At 55.1% G+C, this 15,910-nt stretch overlaps 1 protein-coding gene and 1 pseudogene across 1 annotated transcript; both read right to left on the bottom strand.

Moving 5' to 3' along the window:
* Positions 1-1,670: 1,670 nt before the first annotated feature.
* LOC109751355 (subtilisin-like protease SBT1.4) lies at positions 1,671-5,167 on the bottom strand. Its single transcript, XM_073502423.1, has 3 exons — positions 2,731-5,167; positions 2,540-2,649; positions 1,671-2,305 (listed from the first exon to the last, which is right to left on the bottom strand). Exons 1-3 carry the CDS (start codon positions 5,074-5,076, stop codon positions 2,164-2,166), a joined length of 2,598 nt encoding a protein of 865 aa, XP_073358524.1. The 5' UTR covers positions 5,077-5,167; the 3' UTR covers positions 1,671-2,163.
* Positions 5,168-7,606: 2,439 nt separating this feature from the next.
* Positions 7,607-15,150, bottom strand: LOC109751362 (subtilisin-like protease SBT1.4; annotated as a pseudogene).
* Between the last annotated feature and the right edge of the window lie 760 nt (positions 15,151-15,910).

Below are 15,910 nucleotides of genomic sequence, written 5' to 3' on the forward strand. Positions count from 1 at the left end.
GCCTTGTATATGCTATATTTTTAACATACATAGTAGAGCGAGACAACAAAACAATGACATAGAAGCCACATAAAGAATAAGGGGCAGTAGATTGAGAGGATGGTTGATGTATGGACAAAGAGTGCTAGGGAGAAGTCAACAGAAAAGAGAGGCTAGATGGGGTGCATGGCGTTTGTTGGAATAGAGAGAAGATACTTGCATTTGTGTTTTGGTTGAACATTGCGTGCAATGTCTTCGTTTGGGGAGGGTAACTTGAGCATTGTTTACAGAATTATTCGTTGGCCCGTGGCAATACACGGGCAGTCTACTTGTGTACATAGGAGCACATGTCCGGGTATTGTCCTTATTTTATGCTGGCATGTGTTTTTCTTTAATATATATCATATATTCTGTATGAGACACTCTATTGGGTGTCTTTCTGAATCAAATTGTGACAATTGTACCTTATTGCGAAGTCTAGAAGGACGAAGCCACCATATGCTATTAATCATGTCCAAGACTTACAAGAACACCTGTAACAAAAGAAGAGTACAAACGGACCAAAGAACATTTCCTCGCATCTTCGACTTGAACAAGCCGACGGCGCACACTGAGGCTAGCTCTATGCCACTTCTGCTCCGTATCAGCAAAGTCAATGAGTCATTGTAACTGTATTCAAGAAGTCATGAGACATTGGAAGGAGATGCCAACAACGATCCAAAGCACAGACCATCAACCTACAGAAGAAGGCTCGAACGATGAGATGTAATCCCATGTATACGCCGACAACACACTTGGAGGATCCTATCGATGAGACCGTCGATGTCACTGCGAACTGAGGCAAAACCACTAAGGTTAATGACTCTTCCCCGCAACTCGATAGATCGGATATCAGAAAACTAATCCCCACACGCGGCTCTGCCCGTCAGATCCGGCCGCCTCGGCCCTAGGATCAGGGCCATACTCCGATCTGGCGGCTGGTGGGCCGGGGTTCGCCGGATCCGCCCGGATCTGGCCGGCGTGGCCTTGCCTCGTCCTGCCCGGCTTGGGTGTTCGTGGTATGGTGCTCCCTGGTGGCGGCGGTGTGGGTCGTTCTCCATGTTTTGACGGGATGTGTGCGGTGGGTGGATGCCGGGGCGGCGGCCTCGGGCGGTGTGGACGGCGTTGCCTCTTCGGCGGGCGACGGCCGTGGGTGCTGGTGGTCCGCGGCTTCGGCCGCGCGGGCGGTGAGGTCTCGGTGGACGTCTACTACAGTGGGTCGGGGTGCCCCGTCACCCGGCGTGCCTGCTTCGATGAAGTCCAACGCCTTCTCCGGCTGCGTGCGCTCCCCTGGCCGGTCTTTCGCCGGGTGGATGGGATGGGGGCGGGACCGGGGGAAAACCTTGGCCGTTGGCGGAGGCCACGACAATGGCGGCGCCTTTGCTGGGTGTCGGTCCCCTTCTTGGAGGCCTTGTCGAGGTCCTCTCCCTTATTTCACTGTGATCTTCCTTTGGGCGAAAGCTCTAGTTCCCCTTACGGGCGACGGCGTCGTACCCTCGTCGCGCTCCTTCTTGAAGGCGTCGCCTGGGGTTTCCAGAAGAATGGTGGGCACTTTGCGGTGCGTGTGAGGTGTTTGGCGGCGGCAATGTGTGCGGCGTTTCACCTATTCTCCGCCGGTCTTCGTTTTTTTTTGAACCTGAAACAGTAGGAGCACCTCCTACTGCAATTGAATTAAAAGAATAAAAGTCTACCAATTACATAGTTATTTACATTCACCCCATTTTGGGGTTGTCGCCGGTCTTCGTCCTGTGGTAGCACTCCTTCTGCTTGGAGATGGACTAGCTTAGATGGTGGTCGGCGTTTGGCGTCATGGTGGCGTCGATGGCGGAGGAACCTGCCAAGGTTGGCACATCAATCTGCTTTGAACATGGACCAGTGGGAGATGGCGGCGACGACACATGTGAGTGCGTCGGACCGGATTGTGCCCCGGACCCGGTATGTGGCTCGGTCGGGGCCTCCGGCTTTAGATGTTAGGCTTAGGTGAGAGGTGTGGGTATTTGGCCCAGCTTGCACCCCCTTTATCATATGAATAGGAGTAGCGGTAGATGTTGCCAAGATGACAGATTTAGACATATTGTTGTACTAAGGTCCTCGAGAATAATCAATAAAATAACCGCATGCATCTCCCAGATGCAGAGGCCGGGGTCATCCTCCTTTTCTAAAAAAACACACCCGGTGGCTACGCTGGAACCAGCACCACCATGACACGTGCTTCTCCATAGTGCTCCCATCGCCACCAGCTTTGGGTCCGAGATATTTATGACATTGCGTCGTCACCTCCACTGCCCTGATGAAAGCCATGAGAACATCAAAACCTAATGAACTAAACCAAGTCTCGATCACCTTCTGGCACTCTAATCGTCCGTCGGAGGCAAAGGGGCCAGAATTAGCGGACGAGGAATTTGGGTTGTGTCGGCTATGTTTTTTCCTAGGGAAAAGGCGCTTTTATGCGACAAAAATATAACTTTTATGTGTTTTTTTTGAAGTTAAACTTTTATGTGTTGAACTGTTGATTATTTACCGGTGTGGTAGGTGTATTGGCTTGTATACACGAATCTTTGAATATTTCTTTTTGAACTTGGCTTTCTTTGAAATTAAATAAAGCAAGGCCTCTTGGTCCACCCACGCGAACTGAAATTTACAACAAATGAGGTAAACTACTGTAGTACCCACCCACACACCGATCACCGATCACATTCACATGTCCGCAACCTTGCTCGCTGGCCAGGTGATGGCGATGGGGCTCGTCACCGTGTGCTTGCGGTCGCTCCACTCGATCGACCCGAACGTGTGATTCCCCTTGACGCCCCCGAAGATTCGTTGCGCAAAGGTGACCACGTACTCTTGCGTCTTCTGCGTCGCGGTGAACCTCAGCGTCCGGGGGCTCACCGTGACGAGCACGCCGTCGGGGGCAGTCACCTTGGCCCTGTACGTAGCCCTGGCATCGCCGCCGACGTTGCGCACGACGCGGCGCTGCCTGACGACAGCGAGTTTGTTCGTGGTGAACACCACCGAGAATGCTGGATAGTTGTGGTCGCCGACGGAGGAGCCCGCGCGCGTAGAGCAGTTGGTGGACGAGCTGAATACGGCGATCTGCTTGTCCGTGTAGCCCAGCGCGCACAGGAAGGTGATGTAGTCCTCCGTGCCGGCATCGTACACCAATCCCGGGTCGACCGCGCGGTTGGGGTCGACGTGCCCGGCCCCTCGTGCGAATGGCGTGGACGCTTTGCCGGTGGACATGTCGCCGATGACGGCGCCAGCGTTGTCCATGTTGTACGCGGTGGTCATCAGGGCAGACTTGATCATGGCGGGGCTCCACTCCGGTCTCGCCTGCCGGAGCAGCGCGGCGATGCCGCTCACGTGCGGGCATGACATGGACGTGCCCGATATGATGTTGTACTTCACTCGCCTCGTGTCGCTGGCGAGCTCCGAGGGTGAGTTAGCCCCCGTCCAAGCGGCGAGGATGTCCACGCCTGGCATGGTCACGTCCGGCTTGAAGATCTCCACTGCGCGGGTGTTGGGGCCGCGGCTCGAAAAGGACGCCATTCTAGGGGAAGGAGGCGTCGGGCCGACCACGGTGCCATGGAACACAATCGTCGCGGTAGGCGATGTCTGCGCGCTTATGTACTTCTTGATCTTCTCGGCAGCGGCAAATGTGACAGCCGTGGCTGGGTGGACATAGGCGCTAGTCATGGCCTGCTCGCCGTATGCTTCGGGGCTACCGAAAATTGCTCCGGCACCACCGGCGAGCTTTACGGCTTGTTCTTTCGCAGCCCGGGCGTACACACCGGGGTCGCAGAAGACGATCTTCCCGGCTACCATGGTGGAGTTCAGCTTCCCTTCTTCGCAAATTTTCGAGCCCACGTCCCCTGCGTGGACCAATGGTTTCTTGGTCGCGCTCAGCGGCTCGCCCGCGTAGAGAGAAGTACCCGTGAAGGTCTCGCCGTTGCCGAGAACGACGTCGGCCGGGAATTGGCGATTGAGGGTGGACGCGCCGACCGTCAAGAACCATGGCGCGACGTTGACAGCGGTGGACTCTCTGGGGCCCGAGTTTCCCGCGGAAGCGGAGACGACGATGCCCTTGCTTACGGCGCGGAACGCGCCCACGGCGGTCGTATCGCTGTAAAAGTCTGGGGCCTTGCCGTTGGAGCCGAGGGAGAGAGAGATAACGTCGACACCGTCCGCGATGGCTTCATCAAACGCGGCGAGGATGTCAGAGCTCGCGCACCCTTTCCAGCACACTTTGTAGACGGCAATGCGCGCACCCGGGGCCATGCCGACGGCTTTTCCTCTGGCATAGTCGTAGAAGGCTGCGTCGGCAACAGCAGAGCCGCCGGCGGTGGAGGAGGTGTGGGTACCATGGCCGTTGGTGTCGAGCGGCGACTCCGAGTCCTCACCGAACGCACTGCCGCGCGCAGCTTTCTGCCCCTTGTGGAAGAACTTGGCGCCGACGAGTTTGTTGTTGCAGAGCGCGGAGCCGTTGAACGATGGTCCCGAGACGCACCCGCCGCGGAACTTGCCGGGCGGCAACGGCGGCAGCGACGGGTCGGCGGAGAAGGACGCGCGGCCTTCCGGGTACACGCCGGTGTCGAGGACCCCGATGACGACGTCGCTGGCGCCGTTGGACTCCGGGAGCAGCCCGGAGGACGGCGAGAGGCCGAGGAAGGACGGCGTCAGGGTGGTGTGCAGCTCCTGCATCACGTCGGGCACGACGGCGAGCACGGAGACCGAGGACGCGAGGCGCGCGGCCTGGCGGCCCGTGAGGCGCGCCGCGAAGCCGGTGGCGGCGTGCGAGTAGGAGTAGAGCACCCTCGGCGCCGGGGTGGAGAGCTCGACGGGGATGTGCTCGCGCAGGAACGAGCCGTACGCCCGGGTGGTCAGCAGACCACGGCGCGGCAGCCGTGGCGCGTGCCCGGCCGCGACGTGCACGATGTAGGAAGACTGTACCTCCGCCGTCCTGATCTCCACCTCTACCTCCGTTGCCGCCACCGGAGCGGCTACGACGACGAAGGCGAGCAGGACGCACAGAGCCGCGAGTGGTGTGAGACTGAGCTCCATCGTTGCTGCAAGAGATGTACGCAGTCAGCGGAAGCTGTGTGGTAGCAGCAGGGACGGGGAAGACGAATAAGTAGGCGGGCACCGCGGCAGCACGCGGAGGGAGTGGAGTAGTTGCCGATCCAAATCATTGACGGGATTCGAAAGGTTTCAATCTCCGCACGAGGTAGCTCGTGCTGATCATTCTGCTGCGAAGAGAGCTACGAGTATTTTATTGCAAGAAGCCGATAGCGAGAGTCGCGTGCTACTTTAAGATATCCTTATTTTCGATATTGTGCTGATCATTCTCTTTCAAAATTGCTGTAGGACACGGAGCCTCCATTTTGATTTTGGCATGAAAAATATGGAGCATGTGTGTCCTTGAACTGATTGCATAACTAGTTAAGCTAATACTATATTTTTATAAAAGTAATATACTGGTATCGAGAAAATTATACTGGGCCGCGCATGTTGAATAATTGAACATTTTCTCATTAAGTTCAATCCAGAAAAAAGAAAACTGGATAAGAGAAAAACAGCGCGATCAGGGACAACAATTTCCTTGCAGAACACCGGTGAAACCACGGTTGCTACTCCCGCATGAGTTGTTGGATTTCTCCAAAGAGAAAACATGGTGCAGCCAATGAAAAAGAAATGGCACGCTATATCAAAATAGTGCGGGTCTTAAAATATGCTATTAGCATACTATATCATGCTATTAGTAAAACATTATACATTGATTTATTTAGTGATTCAGACACACTATAGTGTGCTATTAATGACGATATAGCACACTATTTTTTGCAGTAGATGTAGCACATCAGTATTTCTCTCAATTGAAAATCAAGATTTAATCGAATCAATAGAGCCACTAGGCATCAGACTAGTGATGTTTGCCTTTCTATATCAATCAGACTAGTACATGGCCGTATGATTAAAAGCACACGCTGGCCGTTTGATCTGTTACCGACGCCAGCATGCCGTTCATTAATTACCTTCTTCTTGGTATACTAAGAGCATCTACAGCTAGACTTGACAAATTCAACCCCTCAAATATCCACGGGCGCGTCCGCAGACACTGACGGGTCACGCCTCAAATAATGCATTCCATATCCGGATACCTCAAATTAGAAACCTCAAATCCATATTATTACATGCAACGCAACAATCTTTAAACGAAGCTCGCCCAGCTACACCGTGCCCATGTTCAGCAGCCGGCTACGCTCCCCAGACTGTTGGTCCGGTCACCGGCAAGGTAGAGTAGGGCATGGAACACGAGCCGGCTCACAGGACTCAAGGCGCCGCCATCTCCAATGCCCTACTCTTCCTCGTCGGAGCCCGGAACCCGAACAATGCCAGTGGACGTCAGATCGATGATGGATCCGTTCTGAGACGAGCCGACGACATCCACCACGACGCGGTTGCGACACCCGGACTGCCGCACCATACAGGGCGCCGAAGAATACGACTCCGCCTCGCTGACGTCCGCCACCGCCTCCTGCGCCCGCTGTCTCGCAAGGCGGGCACGCCGAGCCATGTTTTCGTCGGACGACGCCCATGGTGCATCGCTGTGCTCGGCGTGCCAACGGAGGGGTTGCGCGTCCGCCACCGCGATCGGACGCCAGATGGACCGCACTGCCTCTGGTGAGGAAGCGACGACACACCTAGCCCCGGATCCAAGCGCCATTTTGACGGACGCAATGGATTCCCGGCGGAAGAAGTCCGCGTGCTGCCGTGCACGGGCCTCCTCCCGGCCGGAGTGGCGAAGCGCAAGCCGGACAGACATCTCCTCCTCGGGGCCGCGTGGGATGAGCTCGGGGTCGACATATCTGGACGTGAAGGACTCGGATCCGCTGCCAGCCATGGCGGAGACGGCCGGAGGTGAGCTTGGGTGGCGAAGGGGAGTGGCTAGGGTTTGGTCCGGCGAGCGGATGGGGAGAAATATATGTGGGGTCGGGTGGGCCAGTTTGGGCCGGGTCCGATGTGGCGGACGTGCCCGGGTGCCCCATATCCGCCGTATTTGAGCTGGATATGAGGGAAAACAATCATGCGGAAACACAACAAGAAATACAGAATTGAAACAAACTCATTTGATATGACCTACAATTTTGACCCTCTCGCACAGAAATAATAAGCAAAATACAGCTATTACAATAACACTATCATTTCCTCGTACGTAGAAGACAGTGCAAGCATGTTGAAGGGCTGATCATGGATGAGCTCCATAGCTTACGCCGAGCTAGCTCCTCGTCACCAATAAGACATCCAAAGATAGGTGCTAGGCTCAGGGCAGACAGGATGCTATTGGAGCGTCATGGGGGTCTGTACGAGAAACAAAGAAGCATGACCTGAATCTGATGGAGAAAACTATCTGTAAATAAAAGAATTCGTCAGAAACAATGAGTGACACATTGGCATTAGTAAGTCGGCCGAAAGAAGCAGCATTGTGAATGGTTGAAGCTCGTAATGGTTGGAGCAAAAGTTAATTTCCATAGATACATAAGTACGTGAGAAACATATGCACTATGTAGTACCTGCCCGACACCAATCACATTCACATGTCCGCAACCTGGCTCGTTGGCCAGGTGATGGCGATGGGGCTCATCACCGAGTGCTTGCGGTCGCTCCACTCGATCGACCCAAATGTATGATTCTTCGTGACGCTCCCGAAGATTCGCTGTGCAAAGGTGACCACGTACTCCCGCGTCTTCTGCGTCGCGGTGAACCGCAGTGTCCGGGGGATCACTGTGACGCGCACGCCGTCCGGGGCAGTCACCTTGGCCCTGTACGTAGCCCTGGCAGCGCCGCCGACGTTGCGCACGACGCGGCGCTGCCTGACGACCGCCAGTTTGTTCGTGGTGAACACCACCGAGAAGGCCGGATAGTTGTGGTCGCCCACCGAGGATCCCGCGTGGGTCGAGCAGTTGGTAGAGGAGTCGAAGACGGCGATCTGCTCGGCCGTGTAGCCCAGCGCGCACAAGAAGGTGATGTACTCCTCTGCGCCGGCGTCGTACACGAGCCCCGGGTTGACGGCGCGGTTGGGGTGGATGTGTCCGGCCCCGCGCGCGAACGGCGTGGACGCGTCGCCGATGGACATGTCACCGATGACGGCGCCGACGTTGTCCACGTTGTACGCGGTGGTCATCAGGGCGGACTTGATCGTGGCGGGGCTCCACTCCGGCCTCTTCTGCCGGAGCAGCGCGGCGATGCCGCTCACGTGCGGGCATGACATGGACGTGCCGATATGATGTTGTACTGCACCCGTCTCATGTAGCCGTTGAGCTCCGTGGGTGAGTTGGCGCCTCTCCAAGCGGGAGGATGTCCACGCCCGGCGCGGTCACGTCCGGCTTGAAGATCTCCGGCGCGCGGAAGTTCGGGCCGCGGCTCGAGAAGGCCGCCATTCTAGGGATGGGGGCGTCGGGCCGACAACGGTGCCGCGGAACACGATTGTAGCGGTAGGGGATTTTTGCATGCTTATGTACTTCCTGATCTTTTCGGCGGCGGCAAATGGGATGGCCGTGGCGGGGTGGATATGGGGGCTGCTGATGGCTTGCTCGCCGTATGCTTCGGCGCTAGCGAGGATTGCTCCGGCGCCACCTGCGAGCTTGACAGCGTATGGTTTCGCTGCACGGGCGTTCACGCCGGGATCGCACAAGACGATCTTCCCGGCTACCATGGTGGCGTTGAGCTTCCCTTCTTCGCACACATTTGAGCCCACGTCTCCTCCGTAGACCAATGGTATCTTGCTCGCAGCGAGCGGCTCGCCGGCGTAGAGGGAAGTGCCCGTGAAGGTCTCGCCGTTGCCGAGGACGACGTCGGCCGGGAATTGGCGGTTGAGTGTGGACGCGCCGACCGTCAAGAACCATGGCGCTATGTTGCATGCGGTAGAATCTCCGGGACCAGAGTTTCCCGCGGAGGCGGAGACGACGATGCCCCTGCTGACCGCGCGGAACGCGCCCACGGCGGTCGTGTCGTCATAAAATTCCGGGGCATTGCCTACGGCGCCGAGGGAGACAGAGATAACGTCGACACCGTCCGCGATGGCCTCATCAAAGGCGGCGAGGATGTCAGAGCTCGCGCACCCTTCCTCCCAACACGCCTTGTAGACGGCAATGCGCGCGCCCGGGGCCATGCCGACGGCATTTCCTCTGGCGTAGTCGAAGAAGGCGGCGTCTGCAACAGCAGAGCCGGCGGCCGTGGAGGCGGTGTGGATGCCATGGCCGTTGGTGTCTAGCGGTGACTCCAAGTCCTCGGAGAGCGCTCGGCCGCGTGCAGCCTCCAGCCCGCTATGGAAGAACTTGGCGCCGACGAGTTTGTTGTTGCACAGTGCGGAGCCGTTGAATGACGGTCCCGAGACGCACCCGCCACGGAACTTGCTGGGCGGCGGCGGGAGCGACGGGTCGGCGGCGAAGGATGCGCGGTCTTCCCGGTACACGCCGGTGTCGATGACCCCGATGACGACGTCCGTGGCGCCGTTGGACGCTGGGAGGAGCCCGGAGGACGGGGAAAGGCCGAGGAAAGACGGCGTGAGGGTGGTGTGTGTGAAAAGAGAGGTTGGAAGCGCATGCCGGGGCAGGGGCGCATTGCATGTTTATAAAGGCCAGAGATGCGGCGCCAAGATTACAAGGAGGTTAGGGTTAGGTTAGGTGTGGATTGATCTCCAAGCTAACTACTAAGATCTAATCACAACAACCTAACCCAGCCTAACTACAACACACACGCCACATATCTAACCAGCACGTTTTATAACACACCGTGGCATACAATGATGTTTAACACTCCCCCTCAATCACAACTATCTAAGTTGAGATTGCGTCGAAAGACCTCCAGCTGCCGTAGCGATAATGGTTTAGTAAAGCCATCTGCTACTTGATCACCAGTAGGAACAAACCAAATATTCAAAAGCTTGTTAGCAACTCTTTCACGAACAAAATGATAATCAATCTCAATGTGCTTTGTTCTAGCATGAAAGATAGGATTGGCAGAGAGATAAGTAGCTCCAAGATTGTCACACCACAGTGAGGCTGCAGGCAAATGACGAATACCCAATTCTGTCAGCATATTTTGAACCCAAATAATCGTAGCAGTGGCATTCGCTAAGGCCTTGTACTCAGCTTTTGTGCTTGACCTGGACACGGTGGCTTGCTTACGTGCACTCCAAGAAACCAGATTGCCACCAAAGAACACTGCAAAACCTCCAGTGGACCGCCGATCATCGGGACAACCTGCCCAGTCTGCATCTAAAAAAGCACTAACAAGTATAGAGTCTCACTTGGCAAGTTTGAGACCATGACTCTTGGTTACCTGGAGATACCGAAGAATTCTTTTTACTGCTGTCCAATGAGTACTAGTAGGTGCATGGAGAAACTGGCAGACTTTGTTGACTGAAAAACATATATCTGGCCTGGTTAAAGTCAAATACTGCAAAGCTCCTACCACACTTCTGTACCTGGTGGAGTCCTCGGCTCCAAGTGCCTCTCCATCATGAAGAGACAACTTCTCTGAAGTGGACAAAGGGGTTGGAGAGGGTTTGCAACCTTTCATGCCTACTCGCTCAAGGATATCTTGTACATATTTTTCTTGGGACAGAATGATTCCACGAGCCACATGCTTCACCTCGATTCCAAGAAAAAAATGAAGATTACCCAAATCCTTGAGAGCAAAATCCATGCGCAGATCCTGAAGAAGGGCATCAACTGCTCTAGTGGAGGAGCTGGTGACAATAATATCATCAACATAAATAAGCATAAAAATGGTCACTCCATGCCGATGATAAAAAAAACAACGAGGTATCTCCCTTGGAAGCAGCAAAACCAAGAGACTGTAACTTGGAGTACAGACGATAATACCAGGCTCTGGGTGCTTGTTTCAAACCATAGATTATTTTATCAAGCTTGCAGACATGTCGTGGTAAAGCTGAATTCTCATACCCAGGAGGCTTCCAGAACACCGTGCAAAAACGCGTTCTTTACATCTAGTTGTCGCATGCACCAGTTTCTAGATATTGCAACTGAAAGAATCAATCTAATAGTAGCAGCTTTTACCACAGGGCTAAAGGTATCCTCGTAATCAATTCCATATCTTTGCTTAAAGCCTTTTGCCACAAGACGTGCCTTGTACCTGTCAATCGTGCCATCAGACTTGCGTTTTACCTTGTACACCCACTTGCAATCAATCACATTTCTCCCTCTGACCGGTGGAACCAAGTGCCATGTCTTGTTTGCTATGAGAGCTGAAAATTCTTCGTCCATAGCCTGCTTCCACTTGGAGTCAGCAAGAGCATCATGCAGACTCTTGGGTTCACCTGTGGCACAAAAAGAGCCCCAACGAACACAACCATCTTTATATACCTTGGGCTTGGCAATACCACTTTGTGACCGAGTATGTGATCGGGCAGGAGGCGGCGGAGCTGGTTGAGCGTGCTGAAGTTGTAGACGATTTTGCGTGGAGGTGACCGCGGAGTCAGACGCAGAAAATCCCGAATCTCCCTCTTGCGGCGACCCAGGCTGATCCGGTGCGGCAGCCGATGACGAACTGCCACTTGGCAGTTCCGGAGGGGCCACATCCCTCGAGGAAGATCGCGCCACGCCAGAGTCCGTGCGCCCCGCCTCGTGGGGGCCAGGTGGGCCGCGCCCGGCCGGGTTGGCCAACCCACCAGGAGACCGCACGCCCTCCCAGGCCGGGGACAACGCGGGAGTGCGCCTGGCTGGCCCACCAGAAGAGAGCGGGACAAGGCGCCCGCCTGGCCGCCTGTTTGCTGGCGCGGATCCCGGCGAGGATTCGCCTGGCGCCGCTGCGGACGCGGATCCTGCGGCCGATTCGCCTGGCGCGGCTGCAGCCGCTGATCCCGAGGCCACCGGATCTTCTGTGGCTGCATGAGAATCCTCAGTTTGTTGCATAAAATCATAAGAATTTTCACCAAAGTCTTCAATGTTTGGCTGCCCTGTTTCCTGCACACTTTCAGCTGGGTCATTAGCATTGGACAAGGACATATTATCAGCAGTAAAATCAGCTCCCCCTTGAGCGAAAACAGGAGACGGCAAGAGGTGAGAGGGCAGGAGAAGCAACTCTTTGCGAAGTTGAGCACCGGCATCTGAGTGAAGGCTTGCGAAGGGAAAAATTTGCTCATCAAAAATGACATCACGGGACACGTACACACGATCAGAAGAGATATCAAGACATTTGTAGCCTTTATGAAGGGTACTGTACCCTAAGAAGGCGCATTGCTTGGACCTAAATTCAAGCTTGTGCTTGTTAAAAGGGCACAAGTTTGGCCAGACGGCACACCCAAAAATGCGGAGAAAGGAGTAGTTGGGCTTGGTGCCAAAGAGTCGTTCTAGAGGTGTTTGGTTCTTGATAACTCTATTGGGGATACGGTTAATAAGATAGACCGCAGTGAGAAACGCTTCGTCCCAAAACTTAAGGGGCATGAATGCATGAGCAAGTAAAGAGAGACCAACTTCCACGATGTGCCTATGTTTTCTCTCTGCGGAGCCGTTCTGCTGATGAGCATGCGGACAAGAAACGTGGTGTGTGATGCCAATGCGTTCAAAAAATGAGCTCAACCGTTGGTACTCCCCACCCCAATCGGTTTGCATGGCAATGATTTTACGATCAAAGAGACGTTCAACATGAGCTTGGAAAAGGCGAAATTTCTCGAAGACATCAGATTTATTTTTGAGCAAATATATCCAGCTAAACTTGCTAAAATCATCAATAAAACTGACATAGTATTTCTGTCTTCCTACAGAGACGGGTCCAGGACCCCAAACATCTGAAAAAATCAGCTCTAAAGGAGTTGTGGATTCACTAGTTGAACGAGAATAAGGTAACTGATGGCTCTTGGCCATCTGACATGCATCACACACCAGAAGGTGGTCTTGTTTATTTGAAACAGGAAGATTGAAATCACGTAGAATCTTTTGAACTACCGGAAGGGCAGGGTGCCCTAGGCGCTTGTGCCACCGAGATGTGGAAGGCTTGATGGCAGCAAGAACTTGGCGTGGAGGTGCACTTTGCCGTCCGGTCACGGGGAACAAGCCCCATCTACTCTTGTTTTGCAGAATTGTTCTCCGGGTAGCCTGATCCTTAACAAGAAAGAATTCAGGATGAAGTTCAATGAACACATCATTATCTCGCATAAGATTATAGGCAGAAAGGAGACTTTGGTCGACACTAGGAGCATGAAGAATGTTGTTGAGATGTAAGGAACCAGAGGGAGTAGATAGTACTGAATGACCAATATGCGCTATGTCCATACCTTGCCCACTTGCCGTGTGAATTTGGTCGGTGCCGGTGTAGCGATCACGGATGGCTAGCTTCTCCAATTCGCCGGTAACGTGATCTGTGGCGCCAGTGTCGAGATACCAGTTGGTATCCACGCTGTAGGAGTGGGCAGAGTTGGCGGAGCGTGGGTTGCCACCACTCCCGCCGCCGCCACCGCGCCCACCACTGCCGCGTCCGCCACCACCGCTGCCTGCAGGGTTGCGTACATTGTTGTTGAAGCCTTTATCGAACCGCTTCTTGCAGCGCCACGCACCATGGCCTTCCTCCTTGCAGATTTGACAGCGCTCGCGGTCACCACGGTCACCGCGGTCACCATTCTGCTGGCGCGGCGCACCGCCGCCACCACCATTGCCTGAGTTGTCGGGGTAGTTGCCCCCGCCGTAGCCACCGCGTCCACCACCTTGACCACCGCGTCCGCCGCCGTAGCCACCACGACCACCTTTCGCAGCGAGGTTGGCGGAGTGATGAGCGGAGAAGGCGGCGTGCTGGGCGGTGATCCGGGCCTCCGCAGAGAGCAGCAGCGAGAAGAGTTCGCTGAGACCGATCGGCCGATCGGTGGCAGCGCGCGTGGAGATGGAGGTGACGAACCCGTTATAGTCGGGCTCATGCATGAGGCCCTCGAGGATGTGCGAGACGATATCATCCTCCTCGAGGGGCTTCCCCGCAGCAGCAAGTTCATCTGCTAACCCCTTCATCTTCGTGAAGTAAGCAGAAGCGGAGAGGTCGCCCTTGCGGGCGTTGCCGATCGCCGAGCGAAGCTGAATTTGGCGTGCTCGGGACTGCGCGGAGAAACTCTCGACCAGGGCTTGCCAGACGCCCGCGGCCGTGGTGTGATTGGACACTTGCATCAGAACTTCACGGGACAGAGATGCGAGCAAAAAAGTGAGGACCTGTTGATCTTGAGTAACCCGGATTGCATGCTCTGGATTGGGCATCTCGGTGATCTCCTTTTTCCCGTTGATCTCCTTCTCGGTGACGATGACAGCAGCGGGCTCCTTGATCGAGCCGTCAAGGTAGCCCATCATCGCCGCGGCCCTGACGTGCGGAAGGACTTGGACCTTCCACACCAGGAAGTTGTCACGGGTGAGCTTCTCCGTGATGGTGTGGCCGAGGGAGGCGAGCGAGGGCATGGCCATGGCGTGGGAGGAGGAGGAAGATGACATGATCTAGATGTGTGGAAGAACTAGGCTCTGTATACCATGTGAAAAGAGAGGCTGGAAGCGCATGCCGGGGCAGGGGCGCATTGCGTGTTTATAAAGGCCAGAGATGCGGCGCCAAGATTACAAGGAGGTTAGGGTTAGGTTAGGTGTGGATTGATCTCCAAGCTAACTACCAAAATCTAATCACAACAACCTAACCTAGCCTAACTACAACACACACGCCACATATCTAACCATCACGGTTTATAACACACAGTGGCATACAATGATGTTTAACAGTGTGCAGCTCCTGCATCACGTCGGGCACGACGGCGAGCACGGAGCCCGAGGATGCGAGGTGCGCGGCCTGGCGCCCCGTGAGGCGCGCAGCGAAGCCCGTGGCGGCGTGCGAGTAGGAGTAGAGCACCCGCGGCGCCGGGGTGGAGAGCTCGGCGGGGATGTGGTCGCGCAGGAACGAGCCGTACGCCCGGGTGGTCAGCAGGCCGCGGCGCGGCAGCAGTGGCGCGTGCCCGGCCGCGACGTGCACGATGTAGGAGGACTGGGCATCCATCGTCTCGATCTCCACCTCCACCTCCGTGGCTGCCGCCGGTGCGGCGACGACGGTGGCGAGCAGGATGTACATGGCAGCGAGGGGTCTGAGACTGAGCTCCATTGTCGCTGCAAGAGATGTACGCGGTCAGCGGGTTGAGGTGTGGCAGTAGCAGGGACGGGGAGCACGAATAAGTAGGCACCGCGGCTGCTCCGGCCACCGCAGCAGCGCGCGGGGGGAGTGGTTGCCGATCCAAATCATTTCCGGATTATGAATGATTTTGATCTCTGCACGAGGTACACTGGTAGAAAAAAGGCCTTTAGTCCCGGTTCGCAAAGGCCTTTAGTCCCGGCTGTGCAACCGGGACTAAATATGCGCGACTAAAGACCCCCCCTTTAGTCGCGCCTCTTACGAACCGCGACTAAAGGCTTTAGTCCCGGTTCTTGTGGCTGACCGGGACTAAAGGCCCGTCCTTTAGTCCCGGTTCTCGTGGCTAACCGGGACTAAAGGCCTCCTCCGCAGGTTTAAACCTGGTTTTTTTGCGAAATTTTTTAATTTTTTTATTTTCAAATTTCTGAATTATTTTAACCTCTAATCTCTAATCACCACCCCTCATCACTGCCACCCCTCATCACTGCTCAATTTATCCTCTAATCTCTAATCACCCCTCATCATTTCAAATCATCTAACTTCCCGGACGGTCACCCATCCTCTCACTACTCCAGCCTGAGCACGCTTAACTTCCGGGTTCTATTCTTCCTCGTTTCCAAGTCTGCACTTGTTGTTTTCCTGACAATAGTAGGATGTCAATTCTATTAACCCTCAGGAATTTAGCTTGAGCATGAAGTGACACATTTCACTGTTTGAGTTTGAAACTATTGTT

This window comes from Aegilops tauschii, chromosome 6 (genome assembly GCF_002575655.3).
Source record: "Aegilops tauschii subsp. strangulata cultivar AL8/78 chromosome 6, Aet v6.0, whole genome shotgun sequence".
NCBI lineage: Eukaryota > Viridiplantae > Streptophyta > Magnoliopsida > Poales > Poaceae > Aegilops > Aegilops tauschii.

Coding starts and splice junctions, on each gene's coding strand:
- LOC109751355 (XM_073502423.1), bottom strand. CDS start 5,076: ATGGAGCTCAGTCTCACACCACTCGCGGCTCTGTGCGTCCTGCTCGCC. Junction 2,650..2,730: donor TCACCTGGCCAGCGAGCAAG/GTTGCGGACATG, acceptor TGTAAATTTCAG/TTCGCGTGGGTGGACCAAGA. Junction 2,306..2,539: donor CCAATACACCTACCACACCG/GTAAATAATCAA, acceptor GGCTTTCATCAG/GGCAGTGGAGGTGACGACGC.